The sequence below is a fragment of the Hermetia illucens genome, chromosome 7 (genome assembly GCF_905115235.1).
Source record: "Hermetia illucens chromosome 7, iHerIll2.2.curated.20191125, whole genome shotgun sequence".
Taxonomy (NCBI): domain Eukaryota; kingdom Metazoa; phylum Arthropoda; class Insecta; order Diptera; family Stratiomyidae; genus Hermetia; species Hermetia illucens.
Window position 1 is genome coordinate 1,355,926 of NC_051855.1, and position 19,661 is coordinate 1,375,586.

The 19,661-nt window shown below is 37.9% G+C and overlaps 1 protein-coding gene across 8 annotated transcripts in view; it reads left to right on the top strand.

The window, feature by feature from the left end:
• The window catches only part of LOC119660816 (glutamine--fructose-6-phosphate aminotransferase [isomerizing] 2), a 78,920-nt gene that overhangs the window by 36,844 nt on the left and 22,415 nt on the right, over positions 1-19,661 (top strand). For 2 of the 8 annotated variants that reach the window (XM_038069659.1, XM_038069662.1), the window contains exons 3-7: positions 11,669-11,866; positions 12,075-12,388; positions 12,790-12,931; positions 14,134-14,160; positions 16,754-16,777. In XM_038069659.1, coding sequence (XP_037925587.1) covers positions 11,669-11,866; positions 12,075-12,388; positions 12,790-12,931; positions 14,134-14,160; positions 16,754-16,777 — 705 coding nt within the window. The remainder of the gene's footprint in view (positions 1-11,668; positions 11,867-12,074; positions 12,389-12,789; positions 12,932-14,133; positions 14,161-16,753; positions 16,778-19,661) is intronic. The other 6 variants (XM_038069660.1, XM_038069664.1, XM_038069661.1 and 3 more) reach the window with 3 other exon arrangements.

A 19,661-nucleotide genomic window follows, 5' to 3' on the forward strand; every position in this document is an offset into this window, starting at 1 on the left:
GACAGCGACCGGTTTCTTAGCTTCCCGGTTGGCATTCTTATAAATTTGTCAATTAGCAGACGTTTCATCGTCGAGAAATTAGTGGTAGAGGCGTTTCTTTTCACGGACCTTCATTTCAACATCATCATTGCACCATCTGTTCATCGACTTTAAAGCCGCCTATGATAGCATAGCCAGGGTAAAACTGTACAAGGCCATGAGAGAATTCGGTGCGACGAACTTAATAAGAGTGACTAGGCTGACTCTGACCAATGTGCGAGGCGAGATAAAAGCAGCAGGATCACTCTCAAGACCTTTCGACATCAACAACGGTCTACGAGAAGGGCACGCCCTATCATGCGTCCTCTTTAACCTGGCCCTCGAGAAAGTGATCCGTGATGCTGAGGTAAATGCAAGAGGTACGATCCTCTTCAAGTCCACCCAACTACTGGCCTATGCTGACGATATCGACAGCATGGGAAGAACGACCCGAGACGTACAAACTGCCTTCATCCAGATCGAGCAGGTGGCGCGAGATCTTGGGCTGCACATCAATGAAAGCAAGACAAAATATATGGTGGCAACGTCAGCACCGAAAACCAACCAACCAACCAACCAACACCATCAAACTGCACTAGTCAAACAGGAAGAATAAAGATAGGAAAATACAACTTTGAGACCGTTGATAATTTCTCATATCTAGGGTCGAAAATCCAAACCGATAACAGCTATGATGATGAAATGCGTGCACGGTTGTTGTCAGCCAACAGAATTCCTCGGAGACTTGGGTTCCTAGCAAGAAGAATTGCGCATTATTGGCGGCGTTCAAGAGGAGAATCCTTCGCAGAATGTTTGGCCCCCTACATGAGGATGGACGTTTTCGTAGCCTACATGACGAAATTTATGAGCAATACCATGACCGTCCGGTTGTGGATAAAATCCGGCTCAATAGATTACGGTGGGCCGGTCACTTAATCTGTATGGATGAGGATGATTCAGCCCGGAAAGTCTATAAGGGCAATATCTATGGTAGAAAAAGAAGACGAGAGAGACCCTGCCGAAGATGGAGCGATGGCATAGGTCAGGACGCCAGACAGCTTTTAGAGATATCGAATTGGTGGACTTCGGCGCAAAACCGGGATGTCTGCAGTTCCTTATTAAGGCAGGCCTAGACCGGAGTAGTATTTACCTTTAGTAATTCATGTGTCCGGATAGCTGAGTGGTTAGAGCACAAGGCTGTCGTACGGAAGGTCGCGATTCAAATCTCACTGGTGGCAGTGGGATTTGTATCGTGATTGAACGTCGGACCTTAGTCTACTCAGCTGTGAATGAGTGCCTGAGTTAAATCAGGGTAATAATCTCGGGCGAGCGCAATGCTGACCACATTGCCTCCTACAGGGAACTGTAATCCGATACGGCCTTGAATGAAGTGCTCTGATCCGATATCGATTGTTGCGCCAAAGATTATTATTATTAATTCATACTGGGGCCGTAGGCGACCCGACGTCCCGATTACAGTTCAGTGCTTAGATCCATTGCACGACCTTGAGCATGTCGAAGTCACGTTCTTCTGTTTGTTTACTTCAGTTATTCCCTACATGTAGTGGTAGTCTCTTGATTTTTTTCAGATTTTTCGGTTTGGTAGTTTCTGAGAATGGCCCCATTAAATAAATGATCACGTTCGACCCCCGAACTCCCCGCCCTTAAAACAAATGTCAAAGCTAAGACCAGCTTCGGAAAGTACGAAAATACTAACCGAGACCTTTCATTTGATACCTCACATCACTATATTTGTTGAAAAAAAATGTACACCCTCCTTTTGCATGGACCTCCCCTTAAATTCGACATAAAAGGATGTAATTCATTGTATGCGTGATCGTTCGCAGTTCCCACCTTTCCACCAAATTTGGTGTCAATCTCTGCTACAGTTTCGGAGAAAAATGCGCGTGACAGACAGACAGTAAACCGATTTTAATAGGGGTTTGTTTTACACAAAACCGTAAAAACGTAGCGAACTAAAATCCGGTGCTGCCCTTTCAAGACCAAAAGCACAAAAAAAAGTATATGAAAATATTTCCTGGGAAAAAAATACTGTTCGAGACAATATGGTTGTGTTTGAAAGCATTACTGACATCGAATCTGAGAATATGCTTCAAAGCTGTGCAGGTTTTTCGCCGTTCGAATTGTTCTCCTTGAATTATGACGATGAAATCATAAATATGACAGTTGCTGAATTAATGAGGTATGCTGCTCAAAAGAACGACTCTACTTTTCCCGTGTCAGCTTCCGAAATCAGACGATTTTTCGGAGTACTTCTCCTTACCGGTTACCATAAATTGCCCCGGCTACAAATGTACTGGTCTAAAAATAAAAATAAAGGCGTAGAATTTGTCAGGGAAACAATGAATAGAAATCGATTCAGAGCTATAAAAAAGAATTTATATTTCTCGGACAATAATAACTTGAACAAAATTGCGTCCACTTTTTGACAGGTTAAACATCAATTCCATGAAGTTTGGGATTTTCTCAGGGAGGCTTTCGATCAAAGAAAAAATGGTTCCATTTTTGATCGACATACTGCAAAAATGTTTATGAAATAATAACAATAATAACAGCTTGAAGAACTGGAGGGGCCCAGGTCTGGATCGGGTGCAGAATTTCTGGTATAAGAAATTTACCGTGTACATAGTCTGTTGGCACGCAGTATAAATGAGGTCATGTGTCGGCCGGAGGAATTTCCACTCTTCCTCACTGCGGGGATTACCTACCTTAGCCCTAAGAAGGACACGGTGCAGGACCCCGCAGACACAAGACCGATCACTTGCTTACCAACCCTCTACAGAAGGGCTGCCGAGTTGGGTCAAGGGGTTGCAAAGAGCAACTCATTATCGACTCGGTAGTTGTAGGACAAGCAACTAGAGGCCAAAGAAACCTCTTTAGTTCCTATATCGATTATGCCAAGGCTTTTGATAGCGTTCCACATATCTGGCTAATCGTATCGCATCTGTATCGCATTGATCCGAAACTAATAAAGTTTTTAGCGACAGTCATGGAAAGGTGGCATACCACCTTATCAGTGCGTACATCTGAGGGTGCTAATACCTCAGAGCCCATCCGTATACGGAGGGACATCTTCCAGGCGGATTCGTTGAGTCCCCTTTGATTTTGTATGGCACTGAACCCCCTGCATGTATGGCTACTGAATGATGCTAGAGGGCATGGTTATGCAATATAATATGACCTATGTGCTAAGTGCGAACTGACACACTTCATGTACTTAGATGACATCAAGCTGTATGCTGGGACTGACGACCATCTTAGAAGTCGGTTGCGAATAATAGACATGTTCAGCCGTGATATTCGGATGGAGTTTGGATTAGACAAGTGTCGAACCAAGCCATCCACAAAGGTCATCACCAGCCGCATGCTGGACATAGCATCGGTGACCTCCACATCGAAGCTATGACCGATACAGACTTCTATAAGTACCTAGGATTTCTGCAAGGAACTCATGCTCGAGTTGGTGATCTGAAAGATGCTCTGCTGTCCGAATTTCTGCGATATGTAAAGCTGGTGGCGAAATCGCATCTCTCGGGGAAAATGAGCGCGTTGAATATATTCGCTATCCTTTCACTGGTTTATGCATTCGGAATATTGTCGTGGACGAAGACCGATCTGGAAAACGTCCAGCGGCGGATATGGACAACTATGTCCAAATTCCGAATGCATCATCCAAAGTCTGCCGTGGAGCGGATGAACCTGCCTCGTGACATCGGAGGTAGAGGCGTGGTTGACGTGCCAGCACAACATCTTCGCCAAGTCGACTCGCTGCGCGCTTATTTTTACAGGAAAGAGCAGGCGAGTCCCTTGCATGCGGCTGTCTGTAAGGCGGACTGTGGGCTGACTCCACTTAACTTGAAGGATCGATCTTTCAATCCTCTGAGTGGGGTGAAGTCGGACCAAGAGCGGATCGATGAATGGAAGTCGAAGGCAATACACGGTAAACACGTGAATTGTCTTTGGCAGCCATTTGTTGATTTGCATTTGTCGAACAGATGGCTGTGTGCTGGGGAGCTTTTTGCTGAGACGGAGGGGTTCATGTGTGCCATTCAGGATGGCGAGGAGAGCGACCAGTGCAGAATGTGTGGTTCGGCGTTAGAGACTTTGGACCATCTCATTTCTGGCTGTACTGTTATGGCACCGGTGCAATACATCACCAGGCATAATGCTGTACGTAAAGTTATCCATCAAAACCTTGTATACAATCATGGACTGATCACGGGAACATGTCCGATTTACCGATATGAGCCACAAGCAGTAGTTGATAGTTCTTCCTACAGCATGTATTGGGACCGGCAAGTTCTGACTGATCGCCATACTGCACACAACAAGCCTGACGTACTGTTCGTTGACAAGACGGGTCGCTCCGCGTATATTATTCATGTTGCTATCCCCCATAATAGCAACATTGAACGGAAATACGTGGAGAAGAAGGTGAACTATGAGCCATTGGCTCGGGAAATCAAAGAAATTTGGCATCTCGAAGGGGTGGTTGTAGTTCCCATAATATTGTCAGCTATAGGTATTGTACCTAAATCCCTCACGGCTTCCCTTGATGTCCTGGGACTTTCGCACAGTCTGGTTCAAACCATGCAGAAGTACACCATTCTGCATACGTGCTCGATGTCGCGGGGAGTACTCGACGGATTCTCCCACTGACCTACAACCGGCCACCACCACCAGCGCCCCTTTAATTTCTAAGTAGGTAGGATCGTCCGAGCCTAAATGCTTGGCACTTAGTGCTAGTATTAGGTAAAATCCGGCATCTGCCGAGATTGTGATAACTCGGAAATACGAGTAATCGTTGGCACAACAATCCATATTGGATGAGGGCCTTGAAGTGTGTTAGAGCACTTCATTCAAGACTGAAACGGTACACTACAGTATTCTGTAGGAGGCAATGTGGTCAGTATTGCGCTCGTCCGAGATTATTACCCTGATTTGACTCAGGTACTCATTCACAGCTAAGTCGACTGGTATCCGACGTCAAATCACGATACAAATCCCACTGCCACCAGTGAGATTTGAACCGTAACCTTCCGTACGATAGCATTGTGCTCTAACCACTCAGCTATCCGGACAGAAAAGTAAGCCAATTCACTTTGGTTTCAAAACTTGGTGTTTGTGCTTTGAAGACGGATACTTATTTCAATTTATGCCTTATGCTGGTGCTACAACAGGAATCACGTCTGACCTGGGACTCGGTGGCAGTTTTGTTTTGCAATTACTGGCTGTTGTTGAGCAGCTAAAAAAATACGCTGTTTACTTTGATAATTTCTTTTCTTCTTACCAACTTTTTCATAAGCTGCTCGAAAAAGGTTTTTATGCCACAGGGACCGTTAAAGAAAATCGGTTGAAAAAGTGTCCTTTTCTGCCAGACTGTGAACTGAAGAAGAGAGAAAGGGGAACGTATGATTCGGCGTACGATCTAAAATCTAATCTGTTTGTCGCTAAGTGGCACGATAACTCCCCGGTCATGGTTGCAAGTACCTGCACAAACATTGAGCCCCTAAATAAGGCGATTGATCAACCCGAAATGATCTCTACCACCGTTATATGGGAGTAGTTGAACTTCACGATAATGGTGTGGACAATCATCGGATTATAGTGGGGAGAAAGAAATGGTGGTGGCCATTGTTTATCAATTCCCTGGGCAATTCAGTGGTAAATGCCTGAAAAATACATCGACGTCCCAACAATGACTCATGCGCTGATAGATTTTATTACTGACATCGTGCTTGGACTTACAAAATTTGCCACGCCAGAGATTGAAAATCCTCCAAATCCTAACGTGGTACACATGATCATTAGACAACCCTTGGATTCTCGAAAGAGGTGTAGGATATGCAAGAACAAAACGCTATATTTGTGTGAACAATGTGAAGCCTATCCTCACCCGGAATGTTTTAAGTTGTTCCACACACCTTAGGTAGTGAATAAAACCGTCGGGTCGTATACGATCCAAAGTGTATAAAGTGATAACCAATTATAAAAAGATCTGAACATATCATTAAGGTTTGGTGTAATCACTGGGTAATCAGTCCTCTTACTGGCTTCCTGGCGCCCTATGCAACTTTTTTATAACACTGACTCCTGTTCTGCAGTAAGCGTATATTGAATTCCTTGCAAGGAATCCCCGCTGGCCGACTGGAGTCCCTACAGTAGGAGCATCCCGACCTTCAGGTTCGGGTCTGTCTCCACCTGTCCTCAATCTATTGTTCACTCGTGCTGTAGCCAGGCAATTCCGCTTCCTTGAGTGTCGCGCTTGGGTGATAGATTCGGATTCTTGCAATCCCATCTCCCCAGAGCAACGTGCCGGTACCTGAAATGGATTATTAGTGGTCTGAGTCCTCAGGAACACTAGTTGTCCCTGAGGTTCCTTTACATTATAGTTTTCAGAGAGGAAGTCATTTTCCAGTACCCAGTAGACCATCAATTAAGATATTACGTACCTCTGGAACTCACACGGTATTCACGTGTATAGTTTTAATGTTGTCCTGCATTTGCCTAAGGTTCTCCCATGCCCAACTGGGTTTTGTAAAATACAGGGTGCGGCAGCATAACTTCCTTTTTTAAAATGCGCGCCACTCAGTTAGTTGATGTCATAGCGGAGCGCTAGTGGTCTCGTTCAAGAGGGGATACTGTAAAGTTTTGTCCCGATACGGTTCAGTCGCCATCATGCGTTGGAATAGTAAGGAGCGTGTCTTTGCCGTTGAGGTTTACTGGCCGCTTTGTGGATCGTGTCTTTCATTTGGTTCTACGATTCTTCCACATTCGTAATGGTCGGCAATCGAATGAGTGAGATCGTTTCTTCTCTCTTCTCACCAAATCGCCACCATTTGATGCGCCGCGAACCAGTGGGTTCCTCACGGTGTTTTATCGGTGGCTTAATTCACGGGACGGCAATCAACGGCCGATGTTGAGGTGCGATGGTCTCATAGGGAGAACGACTTTGCAATCAGTGACAGTGGTGAAATGTTGGCATCTTATGAGAATATAGTCGATTTGCGTTTTACTGTTCCCACTATAAAATGTAGGAAGATGAGATAATTGTTTGATGCACCATGTATTCATAAGTACAAGGTCATGGGTGTCCGCAAAATCGATTATACGCTCGCCACCCTCATTGCGCGCCCCGAACCCCTTTCCCCCAAGGCACCTGTTACCGTCTGCCTTTTCACCCACATGACCATTAAGGTCGCCGGCAACAATAATATAGTCGTCAGCAAGCACGTGACAAGTCTTTTCATCGAGAAGTTGCCAGAAGGCATCTTTCTCGGTATCAGGTCGACCTGCCCGTGTACGCGATGAAGAAGTGAATAGTGCGATCAACTGATATAATGGTGAGCTTCATCAGCCGATCATCAAATCGTTCGACTTTTTTAATGGCGTCACGGAAACCCGCGTTCGCGTTCAATGTCGCAGTTTTTGGCACCAGACCATCGGGTTTCTTGCAGAGCACAGATATCAATACGCCTTTTCCGAAAGGCTCTTGCGAGTTCCTCCGTCTTTCCAGTTAGGGTACCAACATTTAGCGTGCAGACACGTATTTGTTTTGTTCGTTGTGTGCGGACTAACTTGCTTATGTCCTGACGCCGTCCACGCGTCAAGAACCCTTGCCCATTTCTCGACATGACTGGGGCCCGTCCTGCCGCATTGACTGAGGTGGACGCCCTAGAATTTCTCCAAGGCTTGTCACTCAATCCGATCATCATGTTTGTAACGACATTGTATGCATTTTCTTAGCCACAGGCCGCGGGGCCCGTCACCAAGAGAGGTCAGGTAGGAGTTAGCATAGTAGAATGTATTCAACTATATTCTATTTATCTCTTTCCCTGATCTCAGCATTTTATTTTTGTTTTACAGAGGAGTACGTTGCCTCAAACCCTCCTCCTTTACCTGGGCTTGGGACCAGCATACTATGTTGATAGTATTTTAGTTAAAACTTGGATTGTAAATCTGACATCCTTGATTATTATAAACCTAGCTTTATCAAGGAAACGTAATCATAACTAGAATGCATGTCGATCCTTTTCTGGCTGAATATGTTAAACTTTTGACTGCTTTACATATTTGATTGTATCTTTTTTTCAAAGCGAAAAGGTAGAAACAAACATGCACGAATTCCAATTGTTTTCTTTTCCCGTACTTTGTGATATAATTTTATCCGATTTTTTTTTTACTGGACGCATACTGATAAGGGTTTTTTGCACTCATTTATGAAATTTTAATAATTTCTTACAATATCTGTACTTTGTACTATATATATTTACAATCTAAATAAAAGGTAATGAAAAAGAAAAATTTACCTTTCTTAAATATGTAGATCCTTGTCGCCCCTTTTACTTTGACAACAAAAATGTCTGCTCCGCTAAACACAATACTTCACAAGTTTGACATTTCCCTTTCAAAAAGTCCGTGGAATTTTAACGATAAATTATGCCTGAATATTCGTGGTAATGTCAATAGCAAGTAAATGCTTCCTGAGAAGCATATTTAGCTATGGACGAGAAGCAATTAGACTTGTAGCCCAAACGAAGAACGTATGGTGTTCTCTATGCATCTCGAGAAGCACTTTTGGATATGGCTGGGAAACGCTTCCATTTCATTTCCTTAGGAATCGCTTTCATTTCGCTTCCGACTTTTCCTATTGGGACACTAGCCGCAACTACATTAAGGTATACATATGTGTGTCTGCTTCCACTAATTGATGCTAATATACAAATAGCAAAAAAAAGTAAAAATAAGATGTTCATATGCTTCCTGCTATTCAGATGAGCCTACGTTATATGATGATGACGTCGCATACATCTTAAAGTGCCTTCAGTTCATATAAAATACAAACCTTTCATTCTTTATAACTTCGTTATTAATAGTTGAATTTACCCCAAATCTCCCATTTTATTTTGTTTCGAATAAAACCTTAAGAGAAACTAAAAAAAAACAACAAAAAGGCAAACATCTTTTATCTCTGAATTCTCATTTTGCCCAGATCTAAGTACCAAAAAATCGCAAGAAACTGTGTGATCTCACGAAGTCCACTTTATCCACCAAGCTACCCTCAATATGTTAAGTGGTTTGAGTATTTGATTACCTTAGGTGATATGTGTATGATATTGCTAATTATCTTTTTCTTCTTCTTTAGTCTTTGTCCGGTTCAGAAACAGGACTAACTCGTAATTGATTATTAATACATTTAGTAAACGGTTTTCAGCTGAAAGCGTTTTAGAGAAATTTTCCAATATTTTGCAGGTAGCAACAACAGGTTCGTCTTATACGTATAGGGCTCTGGTGTAGTGTATTTTTGACTATTGGCTTCAATGTGGTGCTGATATTTTCTGATGTTTTAAAATGAAGTAAATTCAGACGAGAAAACAAATTTGACAGTATCACTTTAATAATAGCAGTAGAACTCATATCAAGCTATAAGTTTAATGCACATGAACTGTTATCACTTTATGGGGCGGCGAACTAGACTAGAATGTTTCATGAGAATGTTCACAAATATCATTGTTGACATTTCTCAGTCTCATGTCAGTCCGTCATCTGTTTCTGCGGCCATAGAGTGTAACCGGGGAGGCGAATTCATAATGCCGCCTAGGTTCGCGCCTCCGCATACTGCGCGATGTGCCGCGATAATCCACAAGCCACTGGACGTGATCCTAGTTCCCACTAAAGAGCTTTATAAGGTAGCTTGGGAATAATTTCTCAGCTTCGGTTGCTCTGATATGACTATCGCCACATCACTCGATATAATTTGAAAGGAAAGGAAACAAGAGAAAACAAAATTGAAAGAGTGTTCAACAGATACAATATTGACTACACTTTCTACAGTAGATGCGGTTACTCTTTAGCATTATCGGCAACATTTTTTATAATACACAATCCATGCATGTCTTTTTACGAAATGTTTGGCGTTAACTTTTCCGAAAAAAGATACGTAATGTTAAAAAACCTTATTAAAGTCATCCGATTTATTGGGAAACGGCTGAAGGTGCTGGTGTGAAGTTTTCCGAGAATATGTTGTCGATGCACATGCAGCGAGTGGTATCATTTTGTCTTAATTTAACGGAGCGCTCAATATGCATGCAAAAGGGTGGTGTGCATTTTTTTTCTTTGAACATGGCCATACCGAGTATCAGATGAAATGGTTTACCATAATTTGTATTTTTCGAACTGATTATTTGTAATATCGAATAAAATATAAAGGAATGAGGGCTCAAATGTACATACCAAGAAGTAAAAAAAATTTGATCACAATGATCGGCAATATGAAATCTAGGAAAGAATCTAGGAAAGCGTCATTATATCATACATATAATATTATATATGTATATCATCAGCACATATCAATTTATCAGTACCACAATAAAGTAGGTTCATATTGAAAAGCGTCCACCTGAGACCTTGGATATACATATATGTACGTTCTTAGTATCAGCGTTATTCAGTTTACATACATATAGACGTACATATATATGATTTTGCGTACGAAGTAAAACATAAATCTTAAAATATTCTTCTTCTTTAGCCTTTGTCCTATTCAGAAGCCGGTTCGGCTCGTTTTGATCAGTTTGGCCATTCCGCTCGGGGAAAACCTTGATCTGGATAGAGTCAATGTCGTGATAGTTTCTTTAACGACATCGTGTTCGGTTTTTGATCGACCTGTCGCAGAACATGTCACCAAGAGACATCAGGTAGGATTCAGCAAATCAAGTAACTCAACTAGATTTATCTCTTTCCCTGATCACAGCATTTTATTTTTATTTTACTGAGAATACTACAAAACATTGCCTCAAACTCCTTCCTTTATCTGGGTTTGGTACCAGCATGCTATATAAATAACTCGTGATATAAGTATATGTATAGGCAATAAGGGGTAACATCATGTTTGTTTAGTATAAGCATAAATATATGAAGAAGAACGTGCATCCAGAGTTTCGCACATAAGAAAATCACTTTTAATATATTAAGCTTCCGGGTTTTCGCCTTGTTTCTTATGAACGTGGAGGAGATGGAGAAACAAGCACTTTTCCGTGGAGTTCACTTTATCGATTCTTGTATCGCCGGTTCGAATTCTAAACACGGTCATGAACGTTAGCGTTTAACTTCATGGGTACTGCAAACTTATAAATCGAGCAACAAAAATGTGATCATAATAGATGTGGATTTTCGTTTGTAGTGAGTTAGGTTTCACTTCCAATATGTAAGCAGTTATATTGATTATTCACCCCAAATTGCCCATTACTGTTCGAGGAAATAAACAATAGCATTCAACCATACCTTGATAGTAATGCAAAAGACAATATAAAAATTACTCCGCAACTGCTTACATCTATTTATTAGTAGACCAAAATATAAATTTAATAGACGCTTAAAATAATAAATATGCTAAGAAAAATCTTTGTTTCGTCTAGCTTAGGCTCAAACTATTAGCGATTTAAACTTGGATATAATTCACACCACTGTCTTGTCTTTGCAATTATATAAAGGGGCGTTTCCACCGGTTGCCACTTTCGGTCACGCTGGAAAAAACCATCAGCCGTCTATATTTTTTAAAAATGCAGTTTCCAAGATCGTTTATTGAAAATACGCCTTCACAACTTTTTGTCTCTTCATTTTTCTACAGGAATCTTCGCTTACTTAAATTACCTAACACCAAAAACGCGACATGAGGTCCTCGAATTGCTTGTCAGAGGCCTAAAACGTTTGGAATATCGGGGATATGATTCAGCTGGTGTTGCAATTGATTCAGCTGATGGTAAGGATATGGTTCTTGTTAAACGTTCCGGACAAGTGAAGAAATTAGAGGAAGCCATTGCAGAAAGTAAGTATATAAATACTACATGGTTTTTACTTTAGATTAGTATTGTACTTGTAAACACAGGAATATTGAATGAGATTCCTTTAAAAATTTATGAAGATAAATATTGAGCAGTATTCCCTTAGAAAGACACATATAAATACGATATTATCTTTCTTTTTTTGTTTTATAATTCTCATCGCACTTCCCATCTGGTATTTGTCTTTTCTAGAATTTTCTGATTTATGTAACGAGGAACAAATTGATATCCATTGTGGTATAGCACATACCCGTTGGGCTACTCATGGTGTACCATCAGAGGTCAACGCACATCCACAAAGATCTGATGACCATCACTCTTTCGTTGTTGTTCATAATGGTATCATTACAAATTATAAGGACGTTAAAACATATTTGACAATGCATGGATATACGTTTGAATCTGATACTGATACTGAAATTATTGCTAAATTGATACATCATTTATATAAACAGCACCCACAATATTCTTTTAGAGAATTAGTCGAGCAAGTTATTCAACAGTTGGTAAGTTACTTTTAATTCTAAATGGTTTTAATATTCTAGGTAGTTGAGATATTTATTTTTTGTCTATCCCTCATAACTTATATCTTCCATTCACTTACAAATAATCCGAAATTACTCTTTTTATTATTTTATTCCTGTGGGTCGTTTTTTCTTTATAAAAAAAAACAAGTTTTTTTGTTTCGTTACTTTTGGTTCTATTCGTACCAAACTATACAAGGATTTCGGAACCTATCCATTCTCTCCATCAAAAATAACATTTCTTGTGTTTCTTTCCATTTGATTTTACTTATAGAATTTTTGTTTTTTTTTTTTTTTAAATAATGTTTCCTTATCTAATTTAATCGGAATTTAAAATATTTCTTTTTTCCTCTTTTATTTTTATTTAATTCAAATAAAATTAGGAAGGTGCATTTGCAGTGGCGATAAAATCAAAACATTTTCCTGGTGAATGCGTTGCATCAAGACGTGGTTCACCACTTTTGGTTGGTATTAAAACTAAAACACGTCTAGCCACTGATCACATTCCAATTCTGTACGGTAAAGGTAAGTTAAGGTCTGATTATATTTAATATAGTAGAATTTATTTTATATCAGTTGGTTAGTTTAGATTTATTCTCCAAAATTGATAAATTACATGAAATTTTCTGAAATGTCCAAAAACTTAGTGCAGTTATTTATTTTCCACCTTAAATAAAACGCAATATATATAATATGTATACATCGAAGAAATAACAGTAAAAACAAAATTGTTTAGCGAGTTACTTAGTTTTAGATTTTTCTTATATAAATAGAAAACGAATATTTGATAGCAAAATCTAGGACTAACATATCTAAGGAAAAATAATTAATAAATCAAAGTGGCTTAAAAGTAAATGGATCATCTAACAATAAGATGGTTTAAAAATAATAAGGGGGGTAAGAGAATAGTTACTGAGACAAATTGCTTCCATTTTCCTATCTATATCTTCTGATAAACTAGAACATACACAGATTTCGCGGGCTTATTCCTTCCACTAGTTTAAATTAGACAAAAAATATTAAGAAAACAATATCCCGTCCTGATTGTTCTAAAAAATGTTGAGGTGGTCTATTTTCCTACTAACGATTTGTGTTTATTATATTTCACCTTTTTAGAGCATTTTGCATGATAAGGTACATAATTGTATTCATTTATGTATAGAGCAGAAAATTCTAAGAGAGAGGAATATTTATGAAAGTCTGATTTAATTCCGATTTTTCTAACATATTATTATATGTTTGAAATGTGTTTCCAATAATATCTGCATCTTTTTGTTAAACGTCAAAGTTTCTGTATTATTTTCTACATTTTATTATAATTAATTTGGTTGCGTTTTAGATATTTATAATTTCATATATTTTTCTGTTTCTTTTTTTTTATCTCTTCGTTTTTAATATATATTTCTGTTGCTTGCTACCACACTTCCAACTTACTGCTACTACGTGTGTCTACAAAACAACAATATGGGGTTTCTTTATGTTACTTGTTTTATTTTGGTTTTTGTTTTAAACCTGATCCTGTTTACCAATTACAACATATACATGCAAAAAAATACTGCAATTATATTCATATATCTTGTGAATGCATGTGGAATAAAATAAACAAAAATAAAATTAAAACAAAAAAAAAACAACCAAAAATAAATAAAACACTAAATTACGGAACAAATCGTCTCCTCAAAAATGTATTTGTCTACCTACTTATCACTACTACTTCACTACCGCAGATGATAATGTGCCGCAAACTAAAAAAGGTAGTTTCTTTTTTTATATTATTTATTATTCTATAGACACCATTGCATTTTCTCCTCTTCGTGCCTGCATATCTAAGTATGGATAAAAATAACAATATTAATGCAAATATCATAACATCACATAAAATTTTAAATTGGGAAAAGCAAACTATTAATTCTAACACACTTCAAGGCCTTTAAGGTCTCAAAAATGTTTGTACAAAATATTTAATTTATATTTCCTAGTATATACTGAAGTGGTTGTGGAAAAGATCGACCATTATTTTAGCCGTAAAATTGGCTTTACATTCTTTTAACCGATAGTTTTCATATCAGGTATTTCTATATAGTCCTTAAATTAGCCAGTTGAGTTTAACTAATATAATTTTGTATGTATACCGAGAGTTTTTTTTTAAATCTACTTAAAGTATTCGTACCCGTAAATTCGTCCTGGCTTGTAAATGATATGTCCTCGTCTTTTCTCTCCATTCATGTTAAAATATTCTCTTCTGGGGTTGGTAAAAACTAACTTCAAAAACGGTTATCACTAACGTTGCATCTATTTTCTATACTTCTATTAGCCTTCACGTGAGATTGTTGTTAGCAGAACTTTTGGAAGTTTTAAACATGGTTTTTTCATAGTTTTAAGGAAAATTTTCAATCATCTTTTTTTATTTACTAATTCTTCAAAATCCCTCAAAACTTCAAATCAAAAGTTGCAAGCCAGAAAATTTCATACAAGTCACTAACTAACAAAAGAAACAAAACAGCACATTTTTCATATGAATTGCATTTGTGACAACGTGTTTTTCAGGATACTTTTTGAAATTGCTCGGCCTATTATTATTCAGTTTTTTTGAATCTTTTTGTTTTCAAAAAAAAACTTGTTCGAATCAGTTTACCATGTGCCAATCTGTCTGCCCGTCTGCGTGTCTGTCTCTCCGTCTGTCTGACACACGCAGATTTCTAAAAAAAAATGGTTAAACCTATTGACACGAAATTCAGTAGAACGTTTAGAGCTGTAAATCCCTACACATGCGGTGAATTAGACGTTGAATTTAAGGGGGGGGGGGGTCCCCATATACCTAGGGGGGTGCAACTCACTATATACGTGAGCGTTCACAGTTCCCAGCTTTCTACCAAATTTGGTGTTAATCGCTAAAACCATCTTCGAGAAAAATGCGTGTGACGGACACACAGGCAGACAGTAAACTGATTTTAACAAGGTTTTGTGTTTACACAAAACCTTAAAAAGCGCTGGGGAAAAGTAGATTCTTCATAAACTGAGTTTTAAGATTTCAGTTGAATGTCAATTATTCTCGTTAATTATGACGTCAGTATCTTCTTTTCATGGCTTAAGATGTAGAGGAGTCCCCTTCTAAAATCCACGTAAATTTATGCCATTCACTGTATGCGCTGGATTTCATAGTTATAGAACTATGAAATCCAGCGCATGTTCACCAAAAATTGTTTCAGATCGGTGTAGCCGCTTTGTAGAAAAATGCGCGTGACAGGCAGACAGAAAGTGAATTGATTCTAATAAAGTTTGTTTTTGGAGTAATTTCAATAACAAATCCAGGCCGGTGTGATAACAGCAATGATCGGATACATTTTTGATATTTTTTTTTTCAATTTTAAAATCACTGCTAAATGGGAAGTGGGCTCAACCTTGAAACTATGAATTGTTATTGGGAAGGTTTCGTGCATATAATTAATAATTTGTTTCTTGGTGTATGTTTTTTACATACACAACCACCCATACACATATATTTATTTCTTTAGTAGCCCGTGTCTCATTTTTCTTTAATTACATTCTTAATTTTTCCATTTTTTTTATTCTAACACATATTTTTTAACAGTACTTTAATCCTTTATTTTGTTAAAATTTGTTGAAAAGTGCTAAAAACATCGAAGTAAGAAGAAGAAACTTCCGGGACGTTCTCCTACCTTTTTCCATTTGTTTGATTATTTGAACAAATTTTTTTGAATTTTTCGCGCGATTAACTCGCACTATGTCCTTTTTTTTAGATTTTTACATAATTGTGATTGTTACTATAATATTTATATTTTTCTTCTTCTTTAAATTTTATTAACTATTGTTGTTCTTAGTTTTATTGAAATTCCATTAATTTCCTTTAAGTTTTCTTATGTTTTTTTTTCTTCTTATATGTCTTTTTTATCTATAAAACTTACCTGATCCCATTGTGTTTGAATTTGTGTCTACACGTCACCTTCATCACCACGACCATAACCGTTATAAATAAAAAACCACTAAACTTCAATGAATTCGAATTGTATTTAATCTATAAATTAAAAATCCGTTTTCATTTGAAATGAATACCAATTGTACATCAATCACCAATTTGATTTATGACTGAAATTTCTCCACAATTAAAAAAATCAATTATAAAAACAAAACTATTTAATTTTTTGAATGAAACTCCTTCACAAAAAAATATTAAATTTTCCGAAAAAAAATATTATGTAAAATTTTTCGATCCCTTAAATAAAACAAATAATTTTTTCCGGGTAATTCCTTCGCAAAAATTTAACAAAATATTTCTAAATAACAATGGAAAAATTATTTATATAAATAAAAATGCATCACCCACAGAAGCTGAGACTACCAACGCACAAGGTAAAAATCAATTTCATATTTATTCATTTCATTTAATATAAATTATATATGTTTCCCATGTCCCCCTACGGGGGTGTCATTGATATTTATTTTATTTTAATTTTCTAACATGATTTTCCATATCTTTTCATTAATTATATTAACTGAAATTGAATTTTGCATCACATATCAGATAAAAATGTACATTTCGGACTACGAGTATATTTCTCTTTAAGAATCAAAGAATTTGGTGGAAAAGTGCAATATCAAACAAAATAACGCTTTCAAGACACATCAGTATTAATCATCTCATATGGATATTTAAGATGCTCAAGGACAATTAGGGTTCAACTGATTTTGAAGCTTAAACTTATTTACTAACCAATAAAAATGAGAAGTGAATCCATCGCTTTATAGAGTTCTTGTATATTCACTCGAAAATCAGAACATAATCTAAAAATGTTACCGTAATGGATTCCTGTGTTACACAGCTTGAATGTACACTTCAACCCTGTAACCATATCCTAAAAATAATTCAACCCTTTTAATGAGCACAGCGCCCTCTAGTATGACCGCAGAAAAACATCTTTTTTTGGAGATGGGCGTATAAATTGCTCTGAATTTCAATAACGAATCGTGCGATCGGGTTGGAAAAATTACTATACACGCCCAAGATATTAATAAATATATGGTGAAAAAATCGTATTTGTATCTTTATCCAGTTCTTCCCAAAAAATTTCTAAAAAAAGCCAAAAAACGGTCTTCACACGGGATGACCCCCTTTAGAATCAACAAGAACAGGAGTTACAATGTTACTTATAGGGTTTATAGCATATTACATTAACTGATTTTTCTCCTTTGGAAAGTTATAAAAAATTTGAAGAGACCTGCTTAATGCGTCTTTATAGAACAAGATCCAATTCCGGAAAAACTGTTGAAAGAACTTCCAAGTATCGCAAACTCTCACGTCACTCACATATTCAAAGCAATTATACGTGCCGCCTATTCCCCCAAGGCTTGGAAGAAGATTGTATGATGGGGCATCCCCTTGTCTTAGACCGCTGTTGGTATTAGATGGTCTCGATTTCCCTGTCTTTATCCGGCCTCGCACATTGGTCAGGTTCAGCCTAGTCAGTCTGACAAATTTCGTCAGGATCCGAATTATCTCATGGCCAACTACAAAAGGTAGTTGAACATAAAGAATCTCTTCTATAGAAAAGAACATGCGTTTTGCTTAACCGAACCATAAGATACGGCGCACAGTGGGTGGTGGGTGGGTAGTATACAAATATAAAGATAAACTTAGAAAATGAAGTACATAATATTCAAATAAAAAAATAAGACGTGGAAAGTTGAAAAAATTGTTAACAAATAAAAAATTAATTTGCATATTTTAACAAAGTTTAGCCGCCTCCGTAATAATCAAGTTCTTTAACTATGGTTCGGGTCGTAAATGTAAGAAAATCAGCAACAAATGGAACAGATCTTCTTTAGTTGTTGTCTCGATTTTCGGGTATTGTGGGATCTATAAAATTGATACTCTTTATTGCGGCTTTCTTGAGCCTCCTTGGATAAACATTTCTTCACCATGGATGACTATTTTGTGCACTGTAGTACCATGAATACAAATCAATGGCCATTTGTGCTGTTTGGAGGGCATAGTCATGAAATTTGTCCGCGTGAATGGAATGATTGCAGCATATTACTTCCAAAATAGTTGCTAATCCTTTTTAGGGTTTTGTTGTTTTTCGTTATTTCGGCAGCAACGGAATAGCGCCTTGAAATGTAACCACAATTTGTATTCCCTCTACTTTGTTTTACGGCATCGAAGAGTAGACTCATTAGCTCTCTGAACTGATCCTGGACGCATGATTTAGTTTCTTTCTTGATATCAATCGGACGTTCTCCAAGCCTAGAAAGGTAGATTATATGCCAAGTATAGTATGTATTCCATAAAGCGGATTCAAGGTTGGCATTCCCAATTTGAGCGGCTCAGAATTTGATGGTTTGAATGAGACTTCTGACAAAGCATTCATCTCTGGTGGTTTTGACCTGCAGATAGTGCAATTACCGCTAAAAACAGTATTAGTGACAAATTGAGCGGTTTGACCATCAATCATCGTAAAATACAGAAAATTATTAATCTGAAAATTGTATTCATTAGAGTCAATTTCGGTATTCCGCAGAACTCGTATCTCGCTATTTACGCGCTTCCATCCTTCCGTAACTATTTCAGAAGTTTGTATCAGCAAGGAAAACTGAAAGTCGGAAAAATCGAGTTGAAGATGGTCGTGGATTTCTCCAAACAGTTTCTTCATTTTCTAAACATCTTCCTTCGACTCGGGAAACATTTGCATGTATTGGCTCTGTCCACTAGTGCCATTGCATCCCCATTTGGTGTGCAGTCTTAATTGATGGTCTTCATGATGGATGAATGGATTTTGTCATTCTGTAATATTCTCTCACTTGAACTTGAAGTCAACCTCGAGCTAAAGTTTCTTTAACTATTACATTGTTGGGATAACACCGTTTTCTTGCTTTAGTTACTTTCTTATATGAAGGGAATCGATTCTTTTGTAGCCTTTCTCAAAATTTCGTACTGGTATTTAGTAAGCTTGGCTTAGCAAAGAGAGGCAAAGCTTAGCCCAGAATTAGTGTCGCGAATTGAAAATGTTTCCAGCCGCGGCATTGTTCCTTAAAAATCAAGAGACGGACTGAATTCGCTTTTAAACTGCAACGGAAGTCTCATCCACAAGTTATCGCACGCGTTCTTTACAGGACATTGTTCCTTTCCTTATTTATAATTCTATAAAATTGAGAGCTAAAGCTCGTCGAAATTCGTTATTTTGATGAATCTGCACTTTCAATACTCCTTTTTTCATTCGATCATGACATTGATCGGGGT